This window comes from Castor canadensis, chromosome 3 (assembly GCF_047511655.1).
Source record: "Castor canadensis chromosome 3, mCasCan1.hap1v2, whole genome shotgun sequence".
In the NCBI taxonomy this organism is placed as follows: Eukaryota; Metazoa; Chordata; class Mammalia; order Rodentia; family Castoridae; genus Castor; species Castor canadensis.
The window spans coordinates 6,190,717-6,216,351 of record NC_133388.1 but is presented as its reverse complement, the minus strand read 5'-3'; the positions used below and the strand labels follow the sequence as shown (position 1 = coordinate 6,216,351).

Here is a 25,635-nt window from a genome sequence, read left to right as displayed (position 1 = left end):
CAACCAGCTGGAGCCAGAGGGCCCATGCTGCTCACGCACTGCTAGGCCTTCAGGCACGCTAATAAATTAGCTAGAGCACGGTCACAGAGACAGTGAGAGTAGACAGCAGGCAGCTTTTGAGACCTGCAGGTCTCTTCTGGCCAAGAAGAGGAGACAGGAAGGAACTGTCCCGGAGCTCCCAGGCTGGGGCTATGCAGCCTGCTCTATGCCCAGCGGGGGTGGCTTATAGCCTCATTGAGCCAGAAGCTGGGTCAGAGCTCACGGGGAGGTGGGTCTTATCTGGCTCCAGGGTCTTGTTCTTCCCACAAAGCCAAGCTGCATAGGACAACCTCTGCCCCCAGCCCTCCCTGGCAATGTCCATAGCACAAGGGTCAGTAAACTACAACCCAGGAGTCAATCCAACCCATCTCCTCTTTTTGTAAATACAGCTTTATTGGACATAGCCACACCCTGAGCTCCCACATTACCTGTGAGGATAGAGCTCAGCATTCCTGTCTGCCCTTGCAAGGGATGTGCAAACCCTCCCCTGGCATGAAGACAGCAGCTCCCGAGGACCCTGCCCAGTGCGGCCCTCTGCTCATACTGCCGTCCAGCCAGGCATAGCTGGCTCCTGGGTCTTGCAGCTTTACCAGAGCAAGATGTGTCTCCTTCCCCCACTCCCGTTCCTAATGGAGCAACCCAGGGTAAGGCCTCTCCATACTTCCTCAGGTAGCCCCTCAAATTGGTTGGAACCCCACAAACCAGTCAGGAGTCTGCCCACTTTTGGAGGCCAATCCCACACAGCCCTTTTCAGATCTGATCCCATGCAGGGATGCCACAGGCACAGGCAGACAGGCTGCTGAGCAAGGGTCACCAAGCCTGAACTGGTCCACCAGCTCCTAGCTGTGTGACTTTGGGCAGTTGCCACACCTCTCTGAGCAGCACTTTTCTCAGCTACAAATGAGGGGCAAACTCAACACTTGCCAGACAGGGCGGCTGCAAGTGGCAGGTGAAACAGAGAGCACAGTGTGCTCAGACCAGGACAAACCCTGTCCCGGCTTTCCCTCTCTGGCCCAGACACTATCCCTTCCTGCTGATAACTATTGGTGCTCAGCCAGTATGCCCCAAGTCCACAGCTTGGTGCCTGTCTTTTGCCTTCTCCTCCAGTGGCCCCAGGGCAGGATGCCTTTTGGGCTCTCCACCTTGGTGCTCCTTTCTGCAGCAAGTTCTAATTAGGGGCTGGGCTCTGAGGTCACCTCATTCTCCTACAGCCGCCATATCATCTTCACTTACCCAGCCCACCCCTAATTCCAAACCACAGCTACACAGCTCTGGAATTAGCCTGGGAGGCCACATTTGGGCCAAGAGGGGCGAGAACATCAGCCCTGACCCCTGGCCTTGTCTTCAGGCCTGGCCCACTGTTCACCATGGGCCTGGGAAATGCCACCTCCCACTAGATCTGGGGCCAACAGCCCGTCCACGGGGTTGTTGCCATTTCTGCCAAAGGGGAGAAGTAATTATAGTTCAGCCCTTGCCATCTGGACATGTTCCACAATCCAGCAGAGGGGCCTAGCTTGGGGTGCAGGCCAGCAACAGCTTAGCCCTGCAGATGGGCAGATAGCCCCTCCAGACCAGTGCCCGAGGGAGAGTAGGTGGACCTGTCACCTGAACAACCTGCAGGTGCTGCCAATGGCCTGACTGCCAAGGTGGAGGACTACCAGACAAGATGGGACAGGACTTTGCTGAGCTCTACCCCATAATTAGTTCTGTACATCCAGGAGGCAGCTTAGTGAGAGAACCAGCCCTGAAGAGCAGATGGATTCTAAACTTACCACCGGAGATCACAGAGTTCCCAATAGCAGGTAAGAACTTGCCAAGGGGGGCAGCAGGTCACAAACACACAGAGTGACCCTGGACACGCTCCAGGGTGGCCACCCTTCCTTTTCACTCTGGACTGAGGGGTTTGTTCCCTGAAGTGGGGACCATTCCATGCAAATCAGGGTAGCTGATAGCCTCAGAAGCCCCAGTCCCCTCTGAACTTTGTGTCTCTTCATCTGTATGGGGGAGGAGAGAGGGACAGCCAGGCCTGACCACAGAGCCCTCCACGGCCCTTCACCCACATGCTGTCTGAGGCTCAGTTGTTTCTGGGAGTATTAGGGAGCATCCACAGGAGTCCCAAATGCCATCAAATGGTGAGAGCTGTGCTGGACATAATGGAGGACAAGGGACTGCACTCCTAGGAACAAGGGACTGAATGAGCAGACATGGCACATAGCAGCCAGCCTTTCCCAAAAGAACCAGCCTCCTCTGACTGAGTTAGTGGAAGTCATGGCTGTCCTGCCCCACTGCTGGCATAGCCCCTCGGACTCAGGAGCTCCACTTATTGGACACTCCTGCAGCAAAGCCCACTGGTCTTTACAGCGCCTGGACAGTTGCAAATGACCCCCATTTCACATGTGGGGAAGGAGTGACTCCTCAGGTCTCACCTCAGCTAGGGCCTACACTGGGGGGGGGTCTACCCACCATGAGGCCAAAGTCAGTTGCGTCCTATTCCAAGTTACCCCATGTACACAGCAGGCACATAGCCGTCACTGGGACTACTGTTACCCCAAAAGCTAAATACAACCCCAGATGAGTGGGCCCAGTATCTGGCATGGGACTGGCCAGTGGGTGCCTAGCAAGTCCAGCAGCAGTCAATCCAGTCAGGGGCCTCCCCTGGAGTTCTCCCTCTTGCTTAAGTCAGGAATGCAAGTTATCTGGGGAGCTGCCAGCTCATTTCCAGCTGGGAATGCTGGGCCGGGAGAAACAAGCCTTCCTGGGAGACCTGCTGCCCCGCCTGGCCTGGGCTCTGCTCCCACCCTGCAGAGGGGAGGCCAGTGTGGGGTGTCCACGGCTTCCTGTTTCCTTCCTGCTGAAGAAGGCAAAGTTTGCCGGCCTCAGCTCTGTCTCTAAGCCCTGTGGCCAAGCTGCCTATGTACCCAGGATAGGGCCCAACTCTACCTGGGGCCAAGCCTTGAGGGTGACTCTTTCTAGAGATCCAGCTGTCCAGAGAGCAGAAAGGTGGCCGGACCCTCAGGCAGCTGAGGCCACTGCCGGAGTTGCTGTAATGGAAACTTCTCGGCTGGTCTGCAAGCAGCGGCAGCTCCGGTTCCCGCCCTGTGTGGGGCTTTGATCACCAGCGGCTTGCGGGGCAGGTCAGGTGGGCCCGCACATGCAGGAAGGCTACAGCACTGCTGGAGCCCAGGTGGGTCGGGCTTTGAGAATGCGTGTGTGTGTGGGCCGGGGAGGCGGGGATGGGGGGGGCACGCGTGGATGTGTGTGTGATGTGTGCCTGTGTATTTGTATAAGGGCGAGGAGGCCCTGGGGAGGCTCTGGCTCTCTGAGAGCCTGGCCCACCTCCAGGCCCCCATGGGCTACCCCAGAGGAGGCTGCAGGGCAGCAGGAAAGCCCAGTGCTGTGCAGCCTCCGGAGCACTGGCCCCTCTAGGTCTTGGAGCCCAGGGCCTGCATGTTTCCAGCACAGTGCTGGGGTGTGGGGTAGACAGGAAGATGCTGAGGGGGTAAGCATGGTGCCAGTCATGGTCAGAGCTGAGACAGGACCCCTCCTGTACAAGGCGGGCAGGGCACTGGGGTCATCCACATGCCAACTGCTGCCCTAGGGGCCATGCCCACCCCCAGGGACCCTTGGTGAAGATGGAGACACATCACAGGTGATGGGCAGGTTACAGGCAGAGCAGTCTTCCCATCAAGCAGAAAGGTGTAGCCAGCCAGGCCTTCTTCCACAGACTTTAGAGGCTGGTGGGACAGATCTTGGTGGGAGGAGGGATGTGGAGAGACATGCCATTGGGGCTGTCACTGACTCTCAAAGGCTTCAAGACAACCCCAAAAGACTGCCTAGAGAGTCCTTGTGATGCAGCTTTGGCCAGATCTCAAGTGAGGGAAATGGACAGGACTCCCAGGACCCTTTAGGTCAAGACCCTTGAGGCCTGCTCTAGCAACAGCCCCTTCTCCACAGAGATGTCTGAGCTCTGAGAAGGCAGCAGATGATGGGCTACTTGCTTGGGCTCCAGTGTCCAGCACAACGAGTCCCACCCTGAGAGCTGACTGGTGGCACTCCTGCTCTGGGTCTGGATTGCCCACTCCCAGGAGGACTGTGCCCTTCACTGGCCAAGGGCAGGGGAATTGGGCCCCCAGATGGGAAATGGTCATGGGTCATTTCCCAGAGTAAGGAGCAGCACATCCTCCCCAAGCCAACATGGTGTGGCCTTGACACTGCACAGACCCCAGGCTCTTAGAACTATTTTCCACACTTTATCACCCATCTGTCAGGAGCCAGCCTCAGAGCAAATGCACTCGAGTTACAGCCTGTCCCTGTTGGACTGGGGCCTCCTCTTCGGGGCGGGCAGGCAGCAGTCAGCACCAGCAGGCTTTGCTTGTTTCTGTGGAGTGTGCCAGAGCCACCCTCCCTGTGTCACACAAGCCCTAGGGAGCTATGCCACTCAACCAAGGTCACATTTACCAGGTCCCATGTCAGACCTGGGGGACATCAAAGGCCCCACTTCCTCCTGCATACTTCCTCAAAGCAGAACAACTGTACATGTATGCATACATACAGACACACACATGCACACACAACCATATCTCCTTGCACACATATGCCTGGACATGGCACATTCATGTGTATACACACATACCTTTGCAAACACACACATGTGTGTGCACACAATCACGTGTTCTCATGTGCTTGTGTCCAAACAAGCACAGTCACACGTTCACATTTACCTGCAGATTCAAAGGTGTACCCACTCTCACACTTCACACACAATCTCACATGTGTACACACACACACACATTGTTGTCCAACAATTCCCTGGCAGACCCCACCCGAGGATTTCATGGCAGGTGCTGCTGGCAGTAAGGTGGAGGTACAGGAAACAGCATCCACCCTCACATCCCCATGTGGCTCTGGCCAGCCCAAGCCTCTCGGGCCTCTTTCCCATTAGTGGGGCACAGTCCTGCACAGGCTGGCTGAGGGCCAACCTGGGCTATGCAACTGCTGGAACCACCATCAAATGCATAGCTCCTCCTTCTGCCCAGGCCTGGGCCTGAGAGGTTGATGGGGCCACTGGCCCCTTGTCCTACCCTGCCCGAAGCTTCAGCAAAGCCCTTGGCCCTCCCAGTGCCATCTGGCCCAGTTCTCTGTAAACAGGCTGTCCAGGCCACCCTTACGGGCAGTGTCCTCAAACATAGGGCTGGTTCTGTGGCTGCAATGCTCAGAGATTCCATGGGTTCACCTTCCAGGTGAACTCAGCTCTTAGAAACTCAGCCCAGCCCAGGCCTGCTCACCCAGCCTCTGCAGGGCCCAGTCCCTGAGAAGGGGACTTGAGGATAGGCCAGCCTTTCTCCCTGCCTTTCCACCAGCTGGCTCCTGTCCTGGCTCCATTTGCAATAAAACTTGATGCTGAGGGAGAAGAAAATGTTCCCTTTTGAAGTCATTGCCATGGCTGCAATATTTATGCTGCTGAGATCTCCAACACAGTTGCTCTGTTATCTCCTGGTGGAAGATGGCATGGCGGTTCCTGGCGTCAGCCCTTGAGGCAGCTACTCCTTCTGGGGAATCTAGTGAAAACAAGCCAAACCACTCATTCTCATCTGATTTCAGTCCTCGGGGGTCCATGACGGTGGATGATCCACGGAAGCCAGGACTACGTGGAAGTCATTGCCTACTGAGGGGCAATGATACCCACCAACAGTCCAAGTTGGGACCCTGTAAGAGCCTGGATGGGGTGGAGGGAGGCAGGTGCCCCAACCCCACCCTATCCAGCAGGGAAGGGGCAGAGAGGACCCAGCCTGTGCAGCCCCTGGCATCAGTCTCTCTGTAGCTGCCCTCTTTGATCTCCGTTTCCTCACATACATGGAGGTAGATGGGCTCAGTACTGCCTGCCTCCCCTTGCCCTTGAAGGGCTGGCATCCACTTCTTGACTTCCCCTACCCAGATCTCAGCAGAGTTGTAGAGCGTAGAGGCCAAGGAACCTGGACCACCCCAGAGGGCCTGCTCAGGGGCAGAAGAGGGACAAGCCAAGGGTGAAGAAAGAGGAGGTACCACTTATACCTAGGCACCAAGCAACGTGACATTGGGAGAGGCAATCAGAAACAGAGAGATGAAAACAGAGACATACAGAGAAAGAAAAAATTAGAGACAGAGACATAGGGGGATTCGGAGACATAAGGAAACAAGAGACAGAGACATATAGAGGCAATCAGGCAGACAGGGAGATGGCATCAGAGACAGAGAGATGCAGAGAGAAAGAGGTATATATGGAGAGAGACAGAATCACAGAGAAACAGACACAGAGTTATAGAAAGAAAGATGGAATCAGAGTCATCGAGATAGACAGACAAAGACTGAAAGAGGACAGAGAGAGGCAGAAACAATAATTTGGGCAGTCCTGAGGGGCAGCCCCAGGAGTTCAGGAGCCAGCCTGACAATGTCCCCTGCTGTTGTTCAGTGCTGGGGCCTCCCCCTTCTGGGAGGAGCCCATGCAGAGATGTTTGCCTCAGCCTTATCTATGATCTCAAAAACTTGAAAATGACAATAACAGGATGCAAACTTCCTGCTTCCCAGAGATGCAGGGTGGCTGTAACTCTCCAGACATCAGCCCAAAGGAATATTACACAGCTGTCAAAGGCGGTAACTAAGGAGACCACAGTCCACAGAGCAAATTGCTGACGGTGGGGTGTTTGAGTCCACAGGGAACAGGCATTATCACTGTGGGAGCACCTTGAAGGAAAGATGAGATCCACTTGTCAGTGAGAACGATGAGAGCCAGGGAAGCTGGTGTGGCTTCCTGGGAAATTTTCTCCTCCTGTTATTTTTATCCCTACAAGTGTTGCTTGTGTAATAAACACCATCTTTCTTATCTTAGGACCATGCTCCAGTAAATGAGGACTGCAGCTCGAGTCTCGCGCCACAGCTCCCGGCCAGAAAACCAACCTCAGACCGGAAAGAATGAAGAGGACACGTGGGGTTCAGCAACACCCAGGGAGGAGAGAGTAAGGGGGGCACCTGAGACACCAGCCCAGCGGGCTGGGCTTTTACTGGTGGAGTAGGGTGGGAGGTGTGAGATGACAGGCAGAGTCCCTGTCCTTGCTCTCCAGGAAGGGTCAGCACTGGGGGCTAGGAGGGGAGAGAGAAGTAGGTGTCACCTTGAAAGGTTTGGTATGGCAGAAGCACCAGGTATAGCATATGACCAAAAGTGCCTGGGGGAACCAAGCATGGTGGGTCTATGTAGCCTCAAGACAGGGTCAAGGGCAGGAGAGAGCACATGAGAACATGGAGGGAGGATGGCAAGATGGGGACAGAGAGGGATGCTTGACTGAGATAGGGGAAGTGGGAGCCATGGACAGCTATAGAGCTGATTAGCCCAGGGAGGAGTGTGTTACAGCAAGGGAGAAAGAAGAGACAGGACTAGACAGGTCAAGGCTGCACCTAGCATCCTCAGTCCAGAACAAAGCGGGGAGAAGGACACCAGGAGAAGGTGAAATCACAGGGTTTTCACCAAGGCGTAGGCAGAGGCTCCAAGCAGAGGGCCCAACCCTCAGGCCCTGATGACTAAGGTAGACACAAGCTTTCCTGCCAGCCCAAGAAGGCCACAGCCGAGGGGAGGGGTCAGTGATAAGGTGGAGAAACCTCAGCACCAGGCCATCTGCTATTGAGCATAGTAGCCTCCCCAAGGCCAAGCAGCAGGCTGTGTGCAGCCAGGAGCAGAGATGCCCCAGTTCTCTTTGCTCTGGCCCTCAGAACAGCCTACTGTCCCCTGTCACAGACAAGGACACTGAGCTTCACAAAGGGCAGGAGCTCCCTGCTCCCTCTTCCAAGCTCGGACTGGGTTAGTAAGATGGTGGATAGAGCAGGACAGGAAGGTGGCTGCTGGCTGGGCATATGTGTGCTCTGCATTTGCGTGAAGCACAGCCCCAGGGAGAGGGAGGCAGCCAGCCAATGGCACCAACCAACCACATCACTTCCCTGACTAGGCCCCCCCTGGGTGGAGCTTGCAAACTCTGGCCCCATTAAAACAGGGCCTCCTCCCCTGTGACCCCCACGTCTCAGGGCCCCTCTCACAATCTGAACAGTAGCCAGACACCTGAGACAACACAGAGGAGGTGGAGGCTAGGAGGCCCAGAATTTCCCCTCAGGGAAAAGGAGCCCTGCCATCTTGCTGGTGTGGTGGTCTCCACATCTGGACCTCAGATACCCAGCAGCCCCTGTTCAGGGGAAAATGACAAAAGCCCAGTGTGTCTCAAGTCAGACACACGATGTGGTTCTGGAAGCACTGCCGCTGAGCAGTGACAGAGCTCTGGACCCTGATCCCCCCGCCCCACCAGCCTGCTCCTTGGTCACTGGCTTCTCTGTGCCTGGCCTCAGGGCCCCCTAACAAAGACTTCTGTAGTTCAGTGAGATTTTGTACATGCAAGCTCCAGAAAAAATTGGCACAGATTGTCCTCAACAGGTTGTCAGTTGTCACCAGCACCCTAGTCCATTGTTACTATTGGGACTGGTGGGGAGACATAGCCTAGGCTGAGACATGGACCTGCTGGTCGCAGCCTCATCCAGGCCTCACCACACAGGTCTGGTGGTCTCCACACTCTCTCTGGTCCTCCTCAGTAGATGCCTCTGCCCAAAGCCCAGACGAAGCACCAGGGACTCTGGTCAGGTCAACCAGTTTCCACATCAGGGGCTTACGGCCATCTACTTCCCACTCCCAATCCCAGAAGGGTGACAGGAAGTGCCCCCCCTCCATCCTGAGACAGAGGCAGCCGGAGCGTGGGTCCTGTGGGGCCAAGGCACAGAGGACACCGAGGCGCGTGCATTTCCGAGAGCCCTTGGAGGTGGCCATCCACTGTAAGAGGGACACAGGGGCAAGCCCGCCAGACTGGCCGCAAGGGTTGGGTGGGACAAGGTGGGGATGAAACAGTACCCACACAGCTCTGGTAGGGCCCAGGGCCACCTGGAAGGACTATAGTCCCTGTCCTGCCTTTCCAAGTAGAATCCAACAAGACCTGGACACAGGGTCATCTGGACATAGGGCTGTGGTTGGTGGAACGGGCAAGACAGAACATGCCCACAGCTTCTCCCTCACTATTCCCCTCTGGAGAAGGGGAGGACCTTGCAGGAGGGGGGCCTCTCACCTGTAGGGCCAAGTGGCCACACCATGACAGCCAGCTCAGAGTCCTTTGTGGGGGTTGGGCTGAGATGAGAGGGCCTGGGGGCACCAGATGGACTGAGGCATCTGTGGTCTCTTTTCAGACATCGCCAGCAGGGATGCCAAGACCACTGTCAAGGGTGCGTTCTGAGCCCAAGCCCCTACCAGGCCCTGTACCTCTACCCCCATGAGCAGTGCCCAGTGCAGCCAGCCCACCCCTGTTCTCACACCCCCCAGTGACCATGAATCCCTCCTTGGCTTCTCCCCTTGGCTGCTCCAATCCTGTTGGGCCACACCCCTGGCTAGGGTCCCTGACAAACCCAAGTGGGCACAGCACCCCCCATGGACAATCAGCCTGGGGCAGGGATGGGGTAAGATCCATGTCCCATGGGAGTCACTCCCAGTGACCCCAATAGCACCAGTCACAGGTCAGCAGATGGGCACGTGAGTGTCCCCTCACGCCTTCCTCACCAGCCCCACTGGGACGGGAAGAGGCACACCTCACCAGTCCACACTGGTGAGAACTGACCTGCCTGGCCCTCTGGTCAACAGTGCCCAGCCGGTCAGCATCCCACGGCAGCCCCCTACTCCAGCCCACACCGCACAGAGGCTCTCTGTTCCTGCGACTGTCTGTGTGTGTCCTGCTTGGAGTGGCATTGGGCCTATACTGTGGCCGAGCCAGGCCCATCATGATGGCCCTGGAGGACCTCCAGGCCCGACTCCTCGTCCTCATCCTTCGCCTGTGGCATATGGCTCTCACCTGTTGGCGCTGCCTCCTGCAACTCTGACCCACGCTAGACAACCCATCACCTCTGGATGGCCCTAGGACCCATGGTGGGGGAGTCCAGGGTGGTCCTCAGGATAGCTGACAACCTGGGCATTGAAGCTGACCCAGGAGAGAGCCCTGCTAGCCAGCACAATGCAGAGGACCCTGAGGGGCTGTTGCAAGAGAGCCAACTGGGAGAAAGGGTCACCCATGGCCTGGCGTAGCAGATGCCCCCCCGACACCAGTCAGCATTACCCTTCTGTTCTGTCAGAATCCACTGTGAGATTTTATTAAAGAAAGGATTTGACTACTGATCACTGGGGACCCACATGCTCCTGCCCCAGCCTCATCCTCCCAGTGTCCCTTTGGATGTTGCTATGTGTAGCCACTTAGGGAAGTCCCCCTGCCCCACATCTGTGAGACAGCTCAGAGAAGGCAGAACCCAGCCTCCTGCTGCTGAAGACCTGCCTGGGGCCCAGACTCAGAACCCGGTCGGGAGAAAAGGGTTTGGAAGTAGGGGAGAGGCTACCCTCCACAGTCTACAGGGACCCCTTGAGAGTGTTGGGGTCCCATCCTGAGCTCAGATCTGAGGGGACTTGTTTTGGGTGTGGAGTAGAGACAATAGAGAAGAGTGAAAGGCCTGGACCCTGCTGCCTTCAGAACACTGCCATGGTGCCCAGGTCTGCTAGGTGGGAGACACAGCAGAACCCAAGGTAAGCCAGGGCTGACCAGCAGCTACGGGGCCCATGGGTCCCTGCAACCCTCTGTAGACGTGACTCTGGCACTCAAGCTGTGGGGCTGAGAGGAGCCTAGTGACAAACTCCAGGATCCTCAGACTCCAAATACAGGGGGAGACCTGAACAATGCAGGGAGGCCCTTGGTCAGACACCAGGAGGCACTGCTGGCAGAGGCACTGGACCACCTGGGTCAATCATCTGATGGCCATTTCAGTTGGCCTGAGGCTCGCAGGCACAGTGGTTGTACTCAGTGTCTGGGGCAGCAAGAAACACCTTTAATAGAAAGGTAGCTTTCTATTAAAAAACCTGCAACCTTTCCAGTCTTGGGACCGTCATAGAAACAAGAAGTGGGGACAAATCCATGAAGAATCCACTTTGGCTGTTACAACAGTCTGGTCACCCCTGGAATATCCCTCCTTCAGTAGGGCTCCCACCCACAGTCCCTGGACTGCCATTAATGAGAACTTGGGCTGCCCCACCAAGCCCCTGGGGCCATGTCCTCGTCCTCCTTGGTGAGAACTTCCCAGACTCCCAGCTAACCCCAGTACTGCTCCAGGTGTATCCTTCCGCTCTCCAGGACTCAGGGTACCCAGACAGTGGTCTCCAGGGTCTCCTCCAGCTTCAGAATTCAGGGGCCCAGGGTAGAGGAGCCCAGTGGACATGGTCCTGTTTCCAGAGAAGATGGGGAGCATAAGTCATCCCCATGGTTACCACACCCCTGTGCTGGACCAGCTGCCTAGGACCTGTTTTATCTCGCCCCACCACAGAAGAGGATGGGCAAATCATGGTTCCATATGCCAGATGGTGAAACAGAGGCTCAGAGAGGTGAGGTCACAGGCCTGAGTCCACGAGGTGGTCATGGGCCTCCAGCTCAGCCCTTTGTGGGCTGGAGGCAGCGCCTCCCACCCTGGTTCAGGGGGTGGGGTCGCATGCCTGGGAGAAGTCTGGCATCTCCTTGTTTTGTAGAGAGGGGCAAGTGGGAGACTCCCTGCCTCACAGCCAATATGCACCACAAAAGCTGCAGAAATATGTGCCCAGCTCTCTAAGGTACATAGAACTACACCCCAGTTGTCTTTGAATAAAAATTGCTCAAAGATGCACACCTCTCCTGGGGAAATCACTCCATCCATCCTCACACCTTGGGGAGTCCATGGGGAGCAGGGAGACTTGGACCCCTGAAAATGCACAGGCATGAAGGCACAGCCACACAGAAGGCTGTTACCAAAATCCGCAACAAAACAACACAAACACGGTGCAGTTGTTTAAGTCATAAACTAAAAAGCAGTTAAGGCCAAGAGAATAGGAAGGCAAGCAGAGAAACTCAGGGTTTTGGTTTTATTTTGACTTGGAGAAATAGATACATAGAAGTTTAAGAATCTTCACTGTCAGTTTAGCCAGGAATTAAAACTGACTGGCTATCCCTATGAAAAAGCTGGAAAGAAGCCATGGCGTCTTAGAAGAAGTCTGGTGGAGCCAACTGGTGAGCCCACAGTTGCCACATGCCCTGCCTACCCTCCCTGCCCTCCGGTCTGTGGAGAGGCCCCCACCTACAGCTCACAGCCAGGGCCACCTGCCCATGTCAGCACCCCATGCCAGAGGCTCCTTCCAGGGGTCCCCAGAGTTTGGTGTCTGGGGACCAGGCACAGCCCTGCTGAGACAGGTCTATATGTCTGCAGGTAGACGCAGATCTCTGGTGGCGCTGGCAGGGCCCCAGACCAGCTCCCCAGAACCTTCAAGAGGCAGCTGCCATGGGCAGGCCCACACCTGGGGCAGATCCTGGGCCCAAGAAACCTGCACCTGCCCCCTGCTCCCCCCTCCATCCTGATGGCCGCAGCCTGAACATGGTGGGGAGGACTGGACAGAGGGCAGGGGCGGAAGCTGCTCCACCTTGTACTGGGGAGCCAGAAGAGTAGCTCACAGGAGCTGGAAAAGGTCCCCACGTCCGGTGGATTAAGAGAGAAGACCAGATCAACTTTGGAGACCTCAGATTGTATCAAAACACCTTCCCCCAAGGACCTGGATGCCCTTCCAGAAACTCAGCAGGGCCTTTAGGCCAGAGCACCTCTGAAATAGCAGGAGCCTAACCCCATCTTGCCCAGCCTTCCCTAGATGGGCCCCTACATAGCATCCTGACAGGTTCCTGCAGGTTTCACCCCTGGGATCCAGCTGACCACCCATGGTTCCTGGAGGCCAGCCTAGGCCCACATCTCTGGCAAGCCCCAAGCCTCCCACCTGGAAACACACACTAGCCACTGGAGATGGACAGAGGGAGCAGACAGGAGGCCAGGCCTCCCTTTCCAGAAGGGCTGGTGGCCACATCAGGGGCAAGTTGCAGAGCAGGGCTAGAAAAACTGAACTTGTCCACTGAGCCTGGGTGGGGAAGAGCCCTCCTCCATGATGAGCCCCACACCCTGGAACAAGGGCATAGGAACATGCCAGCCAGGAAAGCCAGGCTGCCTTAAGAGGTGGGCACTGGGCTCCCCTGCAGGGGTCCCACAGCCAAGAATCCCAGTTGCTATCACTGTGCAGAAGCCAGAGCCCAGGGTAGGCAGGGCTTACCCTCTGGGGAACTCCACCATAGACTGTAGGATGGGAGGCGAGCACCCTTCTGTGGGGGTGGGGGGGCAGTTGCTGGAGAACATGGGGTGTACCAGGCTCATGAAGGTGCAGAGCTGCCCAATGTAGGGCAGTCACCCATCTGCTCTGTAACCCTCCCTGGTCCCCTCATCCCCCTGCACACACTTGCTCCCACTGGGTGCTCACACACGTGCACTCATATGTACCCACATTCACACACAATGTAAGTGTGAACCACACCACCCATGACCAGAAGGGTCAGAGAGGGCACTCAGCCAAGGATAGGTGCACAATGCTACATGACACCAGGAGGCACCTGTCCATGGTCTCTCTGTGCCATCTAGCTGTCCATTGTCCAAGCTCTCAGTAGGAATTGGGGTGCTCACCTCATGGCAGGCAGGGCCAGGGGACACATGCAGGGCTGCGAAGGTGGCTCCCCCCAAAGCAGGCCTATGGACGGGGGTCTGGGGCTGCTCCCCTGCAGGTTAGGAGCTTAGATAACCGCACTCTTCTCCCCCTGGAAGGAGGCGCGGGGGCCCGGCCTGGCCAGCAGCAGCTCCTTCTCATGCACCAGGCTGTCCAGCAGGTCCTCCTGGCGGTAGTTGTGGTAGACTTTCAGGAAGGCTAGCGTGGTAATGGCCAGCCAGGCCAGCCATGAAGCCCAGAGGCCGAACTGCACAGAAGCAGGGCAGTGTCAGGGGCCAGCAGGCCAACACCAGTACCCACCATACCACGCACCCATTTTCCAGCCCCTAGTTCTGCAGGAAAGGACAGAACATATAGAGAGTGGCAGAAGGAGGCCACAAGGACCTGGGAGACCCCACCCACACTCAACCTTTTGCTTCCTCTCTGCAGTGACTGTCATACCCAGCATCCTTCCAGATGTGCAGGGGCCTGGGGGCTCAGCCACCCTCATCCCAGGCTCCTCCAGGAAGAGGAGCAGTGTTCTTCCTTCCTTGCATCTGGGGCCAGCTCAGCTCTAAGGAGGCTCAGTAAATCCTGGAGCCCCCTCCAGCCAGCAGAATAAATTGACCTTTATCTGCTGTTTCCAAACAGTTGAAGGAGAAACAATTTAATCAACTCCAGCCCTGCACCGCATCAAACTGATTCTCGTCTGAGCGTGTTTGAGATCAGACCGGCTCATGCCTCCGTCTAATTGGAGCAAATTAGGTCGGAATCAGCTTCCACTAAATTTGCGTGAAGGAGTCTTCGGCTGTTTCAGCTCATCTTAACCAAGAACCTTCAAACCCCCACCCAGGGTTCAGCCCTCGCCCACAGAGAGATCTGGCAGTGGTGTGAGCCCTCAGGCTGGCTACTGGCTAACATAAGCCTTCAGAGGCCACACCAGGGTCTGAAGAGGACCTGGAGGCCATGAGCCCTGTGCAGTGAAGGAAAGGCAAGATGTCCATCCTCAGTGCCACACTGCACCTCTCTTCTGCATCACGTCCATCTGGGACACAGATGCAGGGTCAGGGACAGGGAGCTCCCAGAGTTCAATGGTGTGCCCCAACCAGCCTGCATAAGAGCAAAGAGGGTCCCAGCATGGAGTTTGCCAACATCTCCAAGAGGGGAGCATGCAAGGTGAACAGGGGTCTTCCAGCTGCATAGACCAGATCCTCAGGCACGACATCAGTTTCCCTGGCTCAGGGACAACCCTGGACTCTCCAGCATTCCTTTAAATGTAGCCCACTTGGGGCCAGACCAGAATCCAAACTCGCTGCCCTACTGGAGATCCCAGGACATGATGCCGATTTCCAGCACCACCTCCCCATGTCTCCCCACACTCTTCCCAGCCACTGGGCACTTGCCATTCCCTGGCCCCCAGGGTGCCTTTCCACTCCTGCATGTTTGTTCCATGCTCTGCCCTCCCCACCCGTATCTACCCACAAAAGTCCTGATGCAGAACACCCACCTCTCCTGCCTCCACCTCCAGGAAGCCTCTCCAGCTTCCTACAGCCTATAAAGCCCTGCCTGGCCACATTGTTTCCTTCGATCACTGCTGCAATGGGCCATCCCCATACTGCCATCTCCCTTCTTGCCTCAAACCCCACTTACCTGGGCAATGGCGAACTGATGGTAGAAGGCAGAGTTGTCTGCGTCCAGCTCCAAATCTACGTCCTGCATCTCCTCACAGCTAAAACAGCAAGGCATAGCGGTGGATGGTGACTTCCAGGCCTCTGAGCAGGGGAGGCAGCAGCAAGCATTGTCCCCTAACAGCGAGAGGGCAATCCCAAGAGGGGCAGAGGAGGAGTCACTGGGACCACCCTCAGGGATCAGCCTAGACCCCTCATCAGTGCATCAGGCCAGGCTTCAGGAAAGGGAAACTGCAGACCTGAACCCAGCTTGACTCTGAATGGCTGGAGGACACCAACACTGGCCACAGCTCTCTTGGTCACTATCTGGCAGTGCAGAGGTACAGGGCTGCTTCCTCCAGCCCCTCAATCCCCAAAAGCAAGATGGGAGTGGTGTCCCCTAGCCATGCTGCACAGTGTCTCTGCTCCAGTACCAGGAGGCACCTGCAAGGGCCCCACCCAACCACGGACCAACTCCAGCTTCAGCCCTTAGTGTCAACATGGGCCAAAACTAACAGATGAGTAAGCATGTAATCTATGAGTCCTACACAAAGTCCTGGGTATGGGAGGGACAGGAGTGAACAGAGGTGGGCTCCAGAGGTGTACAGACGTCACACAGCCCAATATAGCAGCTAATGTCAGGAAGCAGGGTGAAAGAGGGGCTGGAGGGTGAATGCGGGGCTTGTGAGGGTGAAGAAACTTGGGGCATCCACTTGGAGGCTGCCATAGCAAGGAGGCTGGTGGCCTAGGGGCCCAGCAGGCAAAAATGGGGACAGCAGAGCTCTTGAGTGGCCATGGGGAAGGCCACACTCACCATGGAGGAGCTGCCCTGGGTGGTCCCCACGAGGGACCACTCATCCAGGTGCTCACACCTTCCCCTATTGCAGAGGCACCCAGGGTCCAGCTTGCAGGCATGGGACAGGCAGCAAAGTACTCCTCTGCCCCAGCTCTGCCGTCACCTGTTTTAGCTATTGAAGACCCAAGTGACTTTGCCTAAAACAAGAATGTGGAGCCTCCAGAGAAGGGGACTCAAGGGTCCAGCCTTCCAGAATCAGGGCCTTCTTAGGCCTGGACAGCAGGCATCTCTCTCCTCCTCTCCCCCCTCCATCTCCCTTCCTCCTCCTCCTCCTTTTCTGAGGACAGCTGGCTCCACTTTAGTCACCCAGCCAGACAGACACTGCCCCAGCTCAGAGCACATTGGCTGCCCTGGCCCCAAAAGTTCCCAACCCACCTGGGAGCCACCTCACCCCAAGAACTTTCTTTTTCCACCACCCTGATCCACCCCTTCATCCAAACCCCACTGAGGCCAAATCCTTGATCCTGAGCCTGCTCTGGGCCTCTGCCTCCCACAAATAGCACAGAGAAGGACCCTAGGGTCAGAACCTTCATGGCCACCTCAAGACTTCTAGGACGTAGAGCCTGTGCCATCTGGGATCCTGTCCTCCCACCCCTACTGATTGGCGATGACAGGACAGATGGTATCACTGACTGCCTGCCCCGCCCATATCCAACTCCCAGCTTGCTGGGACTTGCCATGCATGAGCCACAGGCTCCTAGAACAAGGAAGGAGGTACTTGACACTGAAGGACTGGAGCTCAAAGAAGGAGCTTACCAGGTATGCACAGGTGGGGCATGGTGGGGGCAAAGCCTGGGACTTAGGATGGGATTCATGAAGGAAGACCCAAGGGGGAGGAAGCAGGTTGGGGTGGGGCAGAACACACCTGTGGGGCACAGTGCCCTTCTCCGTGATGGTGTCACACCACATGGTGAAGCCCACACTCACAATGGTGCTAGCAATGAAGACCAGGAAGACCACAAAGGCGCTGACCAGGAGGTTCAGGAAAGCGTAGAAGAAGGAGCTGCAACCAGGATGAGAGACAGACACTGGGGAGAGAGGCAACTTGAAGTTCCCTACCCCCGGCAGTTCACCCTGACACAAAGAGCTGTAAAACCTCTGTTTCCCAGCTGACATGTTGGGGCCCCAGACAGGGCTGAGTGGGGACTCAAAGGGCTGCTATCCCTTCTGCAAACATCCCTCATGCTAAGGTTCCAATGCTGGCCCTAAGCTGCCCAACTTGTCCTCCCAAAGACCTGGAGCTGAAGCCATGTCACCACTACTGAACCGGAGAGGCAGGGCCAAGGCTGGAATCCGAGATTGCTAGTTCCAAGGCACCCACTGACATCTCAAGGCACTCTTCCAAGGCCATCCACCCACAAGGCTACTGGCCAAAGCTGTCCACCTACTCTAACACCAACTGCTGTGGGCTGAACATTTGTGTCCCCTAAAGTCCTATGTTGAACCCTAGTTCCTAAGATGTAGGTATTAGGAAGGGAGCCTTCAGGAGGTTACTAAGTCATGGGGTGGAGCCTTCATGAATGGGATCAGTGCCCTTAGAAAAGGGACCTGGGAGCTCCCAATATGGGAGAACATAGTAAGAAAGTGCTATCCATGAACCCAGGAGGGGCCCTCACCACACACCAAATCTATCCTTGATCTTGGACGTCCAGCCTTGAGAACTGTGGGCACACATTCTGTTGTCTATAAGTCACCCTGATTGAGGTATTTTGTTTTAGCATACCAAGAAGAATAAGACATGAAAGAAGGCCATTTACCCACATGGTTACCAAGACAGAATCTGCATTAACAATTCAACATTTGATCTGCTGTGAGTGACTTACCCATTTAAACCTAAAAGGCCAAGCTGTGATGACGTATACACAATCCTGGCTGACCAAGCCAAGCACTGAGAGCCTGGGAGGTGGGGCCACGAGGGGAAAGGGGCCCAGGGCTTGGCAGCACTTGCAACTCCAGGGCACCACTGCTTCCTTTTCTGAATACATAGGGGACACATGGTAAGGATATCCACCTCACCTGACTGCCTCACCCCAAACACCCATCATCTCTGTATGGCCCCCTTAAGATTCAAAGGCCCGAAAATTAGCCTGTGATGTCCACTGGGGCTGCAGGGTGAGAAAAGGGAGACCACAGCCCCCTCCCTCCTGTGAAGCCCCATAGGGGATGCCCTCACTACAGGACCACAGCACAGAGCAGAGGCCAAGAAGGGGCCCTGCCCACTTCCCATCTGCCAACAGCACCCTGAATCTGAGCAAAGTGACCATCCCAAAAGCCTTTGCAGTGGGCATTTGATATCAAAGTCAAGAAAACATCAGCCACCAGTGGTCCGATTGTGGTAACTACTGACCAAGGCAAGCAGAGCCCAGCACACTGTAAGCTGGCTCATTTGTTCAAAGAGCACTTTCTGAGCACCCACTGGCCCTGTGCTGGACACAGAGGAAAGGAATAATGCATCCCTGACCCTAGAAGACCAACATGCCAGTGGTAAACTGAGGTCATCTGTGCCCAATTTACAGCAGGTGTCGCCAGGACTACAGCAGATAGAGCACCTGATGTCTCTCAGGATCCCACGAGACTATTCCTGGTGGTCATACGGCTTTAGTGCCTGCTGGGCAGACATCAGAACCCCCAGGAGTAGGAGGTTTGAGCCCCATCCCTGATGACAGCCAGAGGAGAGCACTGTCATGGAAGTGCTCATGAAGCCACAAAAGTGCTCGTGAAGCCTCAGGCTATGACCAGGCTGGGCAGAAGCAAGCAGGAAGAGTGAGGCCGTGTGCCAGTGAGACAAGACTGACCCTGCTCGTCCACAGCTGCACAACCCAAGGGCTCTGAAGATCAAATATTGGCAGCCAAAGCCCTCCTTAGTGTTTCCTGCACTCCCAGGGAGCAGCCACCCAGGACTAGACTGACTACAAGTCATGTGCCCGTGGCTCTTCATGGTGCACAGGACAATCGTACTCCATGCCCCACCTGACACCCTCCCAGCATTTACTCTCCATCCTTGCCCAGAGACTAACCCTGTGCGCCAGGGCAGTGGCTAGTGCCTTCCACTCCCAGTGGGGCTAGGGGAGAGCAAGGAGGGGATGTGTTCTAAGCCCCCTGGGGGCAACCTCAGACTGACATGTCCTGCCATGATGCCCTGCTCCTCTCCAGGGCCTCTTTCAGAGTTCCACAAATCCCTCTGGCCAGAGATGGTAATAGAGCCACTGAGGTAACCCCACAAATCCTGCTCCTTAGTCTCTTCTCAACCATCCCTCCTCAATTTGCCCTCACTTGGGTCAGCAGCAACTTCCTGCATTGACCCCAGTGACTTGATTCTTAACTCCAAATCCCACCTACCCCAGGGGCTCTGCACAAGGGTCTAGGGGGCCACAGTTAGAAAAAGGAGTGCAGCAGAGCCACACCACCTCCAGGGCTTCTCTGAGACACCTGTTTGATCATCAAGAGCTGGTGTCAGAACCCCTAACCCTTTGCCAGTCACATGACCTCAAGCGGGTCAACCCCTAATCAGAGTGTGAGTTTTGCTCTCTGAATTGAATAGTACAGTCCCCTGTCCGGGTCTTTGTGGAAACTGAGGGAGCTCACGTGGATGAAGGACATGCATGATGGCGTCCATGTGCCCATGAGTGCACAGACCCACACTGTCCCACAACAGACCTTGCTTGTCCAGGCCAAGAAGGGGCCACTGCCCTCCCAGCCCCTCACTAAGTTCACTTGTAGCTATGTCCAGGGCTGACAACTGGGGTGTCAGAAGTGGGATCACCCACGGGAACCAGATGCCTGAAGACTGGGGCTTGGGGACTGCTGTGCCCACCACAGAGCCACCCGAATGAAACAGGGCCTAGGGAGAGATGGCTCCACCCACTGGGCCTTCTTCCCAGCCTCTAGTGCTCAGGGGCAAGCAGGGCACTCACCTGGAGCCTATGCCTGCACCTGAACCTCGAATGGACTAAATGCTCTGCCTAGTTAAGGAGACTGGAGTGGTCAAGGACAGCCAAGGACAGGGCCCCCACAGGCAGAGGCAAGGAAGCGGCCTATCATTGGCACAAAAGCCCAGCTCCCTGGGCAGCAGTGGAGTGAGGACTTGGATGTTCCTCCCTGTGCACATTTGTCCCCCTACCTTCTGGACAGTCCTACAAATGCCGCAGGCCTTATCCAGCAGTGGTGCTCTCAGTCTGGTATTTCCAACTTCCCTGATGGGTCATCCTAGCTACTGCTCCCAGTTGGTCTCTCTGGAGGGCTGGTACCGATAGGAAGGCCAGACAGGCCACATCCCAGGGTCACATCTGTTCCTCTGCAGAAGGCGGTAAGGCATGCCCTGCAGGACCACAGTTCCCTCAGGGCAGGTCTCTCTGGTAGCCTACATTCCAGCAAACCCCTGGCACAGGGTGTAAGACACACAGGAGCTCTAGACCCAGCTGCCCCTTTCCACCTCTGAATCTCCAACAACCAGAAAATCCCACTATCTGCAGACTCCAGACCTTCCAGCCCACCCCTAGTAAATGGGCATTATTTTCTTCTCCCATGACCAGAATGTGGAGTTCCCTGTGGGGTACGGAAGGTCCACCAAGCTGGACTTGCTGCTGGCCAGTGGTATCACTCTGCTCTTCTTATCCACTTCTGCTCGGTTTCTATGGAACCTGCCCAGTCTCTCCAGATTCTTAAAGAACTGGATGTTTCCAGAGCTGCACTTGGATTCAGTCCCCCATTTCACAAAGCCACTCTACCCTTTCTTCTGACACACACATCAAAGACAGGGCAGGACAGCACAGCAGGCAAGATTGGGGAGCACGGCACACACAGGGTTAACCGCCTTTCTCCTGCTGCCTCTCAGGGTGCCCAGCCTAGGATGTGCCGTCTCCATGGTGACAGCTATCTTAGGAAGCCCGGGAGCAATTTGAAGGCTGAGCGACAGGTGTGGGCAGGCAGATGGGTTGTTTTAACCCAGTGCTCCCCAGCCCGTCAATCACAGACTGTTGCCAACTCTTGTTCAAAGGGCTCCTAATGGGCACAGCTGCCCCCAGCCCTGAGCTCAGGACTCACCTTACCCCACCAACAACTCCCTGAGGGCAGGTCCCTAAAGCCACAGGTGCCACAGATTCAGCACACCTATTCTTTTGCTCAGCAGCTAATACTGGAGCTCCAGGCTGGTACCTCTGCAAAGACACTCCTCTACACCCCTGGCACAAGCAGCCAGGACCTCGCTTCGCCCACAGACATATCCTGTGTAAAGAGAAGGGCTGGCTCCTTGGGGCGCTTTTGATCTATGAGCTCAGGACCAACCAAGAACTCCTCCATCAGGCCACGGAACGGAACTCTGCCTTGTCACGGATGGAACAGTGTTTCAGTGGTTTCTGAGGTTGGTTCTGATCTGAGAAGTAGAGAGTATGCTGTCTGTAATCAGGACCCCAAAACCCATGGACTGGCAGGCCTGGGTGTCCTCCAAGGACTGGTTGCCCAGTGGCCACTGACGGTCCTAGAGCCTTTGTCTACTACATGAGCTTATCATAAATGGTTGTCCCAGTCTGTTGGCGCTCCCAAGTCCTCTTTGCTGACCTGGTAATTGCTTGTCTGATCTACATAGCTTGACCAACAATTGTGTTGGAATTGCTGCAGTGACCCTTTGTCCATTGCTGGCCTCTGCAGTCAGAGCCTTCCCAGGGGCCAGAACTTACTGGCACAGTGGGCTTCAAGGGTTGACATCTTGGCCAAATACTGAATCTGCAGAGCCAGCTGAGTGACAGTAATGCATCAAACCTCAGGATCCAGGCATCTTTCCATCATTCATCACTACCTGTTAATTCTTAAGAATGAGGCCCCATGCTCAGCCCAAGGAAACAGAGATGAATAAAATGAATGTCTGTTCTGGGTTCATCCACCTGGGTCCCTTCAGATATCCACAGCCTAGGATGACTCACTGATCTTTACTCTAGTCCTAAAACCAGAACTCTGATGGGCACTAACAGCACTGGATTGTTCAAGGAATAGGTCAGGGGTGGAGGGCAGCAGACAGCCAGGTGGCCTTTGCCAGTAATTCCTGGGAGCCAAGAAAGTCATTGTGTGCCAGACATTCCTGGAGAAGACAAGGCTGGATCCATCTGTGGCTACCCCTGGTGGAAACCTAGACAGAATTTATTTGTGGTAGGACAGATAAGCCCAAGAACTGAAGCGAGGACAGAGACCCCCAGTGTCCCACCAGTAAGAACATGAGCTGCTGGACCTGGCCTGTGGTAAAGTTAAGGCCATGGTGGTCATCCTAAACAAGCTGGGACATGCCAAGTCATCTACCATTTCCCAAGGCCCCTGGAGAAGAGGCTTAGGAAAACCTGGAAACTCAAGATTTCAGTTTTCCATCTTTAAAATGAGTTTATACTGGCCATTCCACAGGGCATTGAACACCTACAAAATGACAAGACAGAAGCTAGTGCTTCCTGAGTTTGCTAGTGCTTCCTAATTTGTGCAGAACTGACTGACATTCAAGATTTCTATTTGAAACTCTGGAGCTCTTCAATGCCCTGAAGCCACGTCTCTTACAGGGACACGCAGAAGCTGGAAGTATGTGCATGAGTAATAACCAAACCCTGATCCCACATGACCCATGCCCTCCTCCCGCAGGCTCCATGGGGTGTTACCCACCCCCAACCATTCCAATGCCTTTCTTCAGTCCTGTCTTGTGTCCAGATGCTTCCACCCACCCTGAACTGCAGAGTCTGATGAGGGTAACTCCCAGTTCAGCAATGTCAGTACAGATGAGGTCTCAAACATCCCATGGCCACTAAGAAGTTTGGGGAAAAGGAAGAGGAGACTGTAAAAAGACAGAACACTACCCTGTGGTTAGCCTGGGCTCACTGGAGAGAGTCCCAGCCTCACAGCTCAGAGTTTGAGCCCGAAGCCCCACAGGATTTGGAGGCCTCCTTGGCCAAGACCTGGCTTTTTGAAGGCCACATGTCCACAGCCTTAGTGCAGCAGGTCGAGTTGTGTCTCCCAGAATACGATGTCCAAGTTATGATCCTGATACCTGCTAATTTGACTATTTGGAAACTGGGTCTCTTTGAGTGTAATTAGGTTAAGGGTCAAGATGAGATCACCCTGGACTCAAAATCCAGTGACTGTGTCCTCATGAGAAGGAGGGAAGACAGAAACAGAGAGAAGAGGCCATGCAAACACAGAGGCAGAGACTGAAGTGACAGAACTCCAAGCCAAGGAACACCAATGGGTGCCAGAACCACCAGAAACTGGAAAAGGGAAACAACCCCACGGACACCTTGATTCTGAACTTCTAGCTCCCAAAACCTCAAAAGCATAATTGTTTGAAGCCCCCCAGTTTGTGGTACTCTGTTAGAGCAGCCCCAGGACACTCCTGTACTTGGGGTCCTAGGATTTGCAGGGCTTCCTCCAAGTTTCACAGCCCCACCCAGGAACAGCCCAGCTGGCCTGCTCCACTCCTAGGAGCCCCTCTTTGCCCTCCTCCTGATTCCTCTTCTGTGCCACAGCCAAGATTAGTGCTTTTGGAGGTGGGGTAGCAGAAGTCCCTGTCACCTCACTTCCTGCCACTCTCTCACCCTCAGAATCCTTTGCTTGTCACCTAACTCCCTGCAAGGAATGAGAAGCCACTAAAAAGGATGAGTGGGAGTGAGGCAGACTTGGAGGAGAGACGGCTGTGGGAGTACCCTTCGTCTAGGCAGGAGCCCAGTTGCTCCAGGGCACAGCAGGCCTCAGCCAAGTAGTCACTGGCTGAGGACCCCACCATACCCCAGGGGAACCACTGGCTCCAAGGAGTATCAGAGCAGGAATTGGCAAAGAGGAAGACAGAGGCTCTGGGATTCTGATACACACACACCCTCACTCTGCATCCCTCCAGACAAGGTCTGAGCACCAGCGGTGGGCCCTAGGGGCTCCCTCCAGACATGCCTCTGTCATCCCTTCCCAGGATGATGGGGTGAACTAGAACTCCAGCGCCCCCCTCCCCACTCCAGTCTCTTCTCCCATCCACTGGGGAGCAGAGGCAGGCCCCAGACTGTTGGGAGCCGTCCCGGGTCCTGGTCGTGTGGGCCCTGCTGAGCCCGGGCCTGCAGCCATGACGGTGCAACAACTGCACCCCCAGAGGGTCAGTTCCGTGAAGCCGAAGTGACGAGCACTTGCAGAGGGGATGCAGGCCCTGACGTGTGCAGAGGACAGGTGATCGTCATGCCCCTGGGTCCACGTGTGGACAAAGGACAGTCTGCGTGAGGTGGTGAGGGCCGAATGTTGACACTTGTAGGCCTCAGAGCAGCCGGAGATGGACTCATGCTCCTTGGCGGACGGGGTCCTGGGGGTGATGCTGGCGTGGAGGGGCGCCGGGCGCAGGATATGGGCCGCATCTGTCGGGACAGGGCTGCCGCGAGGCCCCCACTTACCCTTCGTGTCCCTTGCAGAGGAAGAAGAGCGTGCGCCAGGCGTGCGCGGCGGCCAGCAGCAGCGACAGGAGGCTGGCGAGCAGGCTGAAGCGGCAGGCGGCCGGCGGGCCCCACTCCTGCACCGTGAAGCGCTCGCGCTCCTGCACCGTCAGGTTGGCGCTTAGCCACATGCCCTCGGTGAAGAGCAGACAGCGGCCGCGGAAATCGTGGCCATTCTCCGACAGCGGCACCACCACCACGAAGCTGAACAGGAAGGCCAGGAAGTAGCAGACGCACTGCGCGAAGAGGAAATTGTTGAGCGCCATGGCCTGGCCCGGGGAGAGGGCGGCGGCTGGAGGAGGCTCCGGGGCCCGGCAGGCTGCGGGCGGAGGCGCAGGCCGCAGGCAGGGCCGGGCGCCGGGCCGCCGGAGTCTCGGGGCGCAGCGCAGGCCCGGCCTGAGCCGAGCGGGAGGCTGCGCAGTGGCGGCGCCGCGGGTCTCGCGCGCCCCACCCGGACGCGTGCGCATCGGCCGAGCGCGCCGCGGTCAGCACCCCGGACAGCGCCCGGCGCGCGCGCAAGGGAGTCAAAGGTTGGGTGGGTTGGGTGCAAACCACGCTGGACAGACTAGTTTTGCGCCCCCATACCCCATTAGCGCCAAGAAGGAGGAATAGAATGATTCGCTTGCCAGGATCGTGACGTGATGGTACTGGAAAGGGGAAAGAAGGTGGACGGGTGGGGTCAGTGGGGATGAGACAGAGGTCATCCACGCAGAGAGGGGAAGGGTCTAATGTCGCCAGGAGGAGTAGGTTTGTGAGCTGTGTGTGATGTCCGCACAATGTCCACAGCCTGACACAGCAGGGCCCTGGAGTCCGGGTTTGTAAGATAAATAGCGGATACCCCTGGCACCTCATTAAGACATCTTTGCTGAGATGGAATCACTGGCATATTAATTAATGGAATTAATGCCTTTTCTAGGTTCCCTTAAGAGTGAGTCACAGTTAGTTCAATTCCCAGAGTGAGCAAGTCCTGGCTATGTTCTTCCGGTTGAAAATCATATCAGCATTTTTGTT

General features: G+C 56.0%; 2 protein-coding genes across 5 annotated transcripts; one reads left to right on the top strand and one right to left on the bottom strand.

Annotated features, from left to right (window-relative positions):
- The first annotated feature begins 1,527 nt into the window (after positions 1-1,527).
- C3H14orf180 (chromosome 3 C14orf180 homolog) lies at positions 1,528-10,261 on the top strand. Of its 4 annotated transcripts, none has more exons than XM_074067045.1 (6): positions 1,529-1,841; positions 5,641-5,736; positions 6,905-7,031; positions 8,751-8,880; positions 9,286-9,321; positions 9,734-10,261. In XM_074067045.1, exons 3-6 carry the CDS (start codon positions 6,921-6,923, stop codon positions 9,967-9,969), a joined length of 513 nt encoding a protein of 170 aa, XP_073923146.1. In that variant the 5' UTR covers positions 1,529-1,841; positions 5,641-5,736; positions 6,905-6,920; the 3' UTR covers positions 9,970-10,261. The 4 variants fall into 4 exon arrangements, with proteins under 4 accessions (XP_073923147.1, XP_073923146.1, XP_073923145.1 ...); XM_074067044.1 differs by lacking the exon at positions 1,529-1,841 and adding an exon at positions 2,744-3,223; XM_074067046.1 differs by lacking the exon at positions 5,641-5,736 and having other exon boundaries at positions 1,528-1,841.
- A 1,739-nt stretch (positions 10,262-12,000) lies between these two features.
- Tmem179 (transmembrane protein 179) lies at positions 12,001-25,024 on the bottom strand. The gene is made up of 4 exons (XM_074067042.1): positions 24,586-25,024; positions 17,055-17,192; positions 15,317-15,395; positions 12,001-13,934 (listed from the first exon to the last, which is right to left on the bottom strand). The coding sequence occupies exons 1-4, from the start codon at positions 24,888-24,890 to the stop codon at positions 13,755-13,757; spliced, it is 702 nt and encodes a 233-aa protein (XP_073923143.1). The 5' UTR covers positions 24,891-25,024; the 3' UTR covers positions 12,001-13,754.
- Between the last annotated feature and the right edge of the window lie 611 nt (positions 25,025-25,635).

Coding starts and splice junctions, on each gene's coding strand:
- Tmem179 (XM_074067042.1), bottom strand. CDS start 24,890: ATGGCGCTCAACAATTTCCTCTTCGCGCAGTGCGTCTGCTACTTCCTG. Junction 15,396..17,054: donor AAGGGCACTGTGCCCCACAG/GTGTGTTCTGCC, acceptor TTGCTGTTTTAG/CTGTGAGGAGATGCAGGACG. Junction 13,935..15,316: donor ATCAGTTCGCCATTGCCCAG/GTAAGTGGGGTT, acceptor GCTTCTGTGCAG/TTCGGCCTCTGGGCTTCATG.
- C3H14orf180 (XM_074067046.1), top strand. CDS start 6,921: ATGAGGACTGCAGCTCGAGTCTCGCGCCACAGCTCCCGGCCAGAAAAC. Junction 7,032..8,750: donor CAACACCCAGGGAGGAGAGA/GTAAGGGGGGCA, acceptor TCCCAATCCCAG/AAGGGTGACAGGAAGTGCCC. Junction 9,322..9,733: donor TGCCAAGACCACTGTCAAGG/GTGCGTTCTGAG, acceptor TCTGGTCAACAG/TGCCCAGCCGGTCAGCATCC.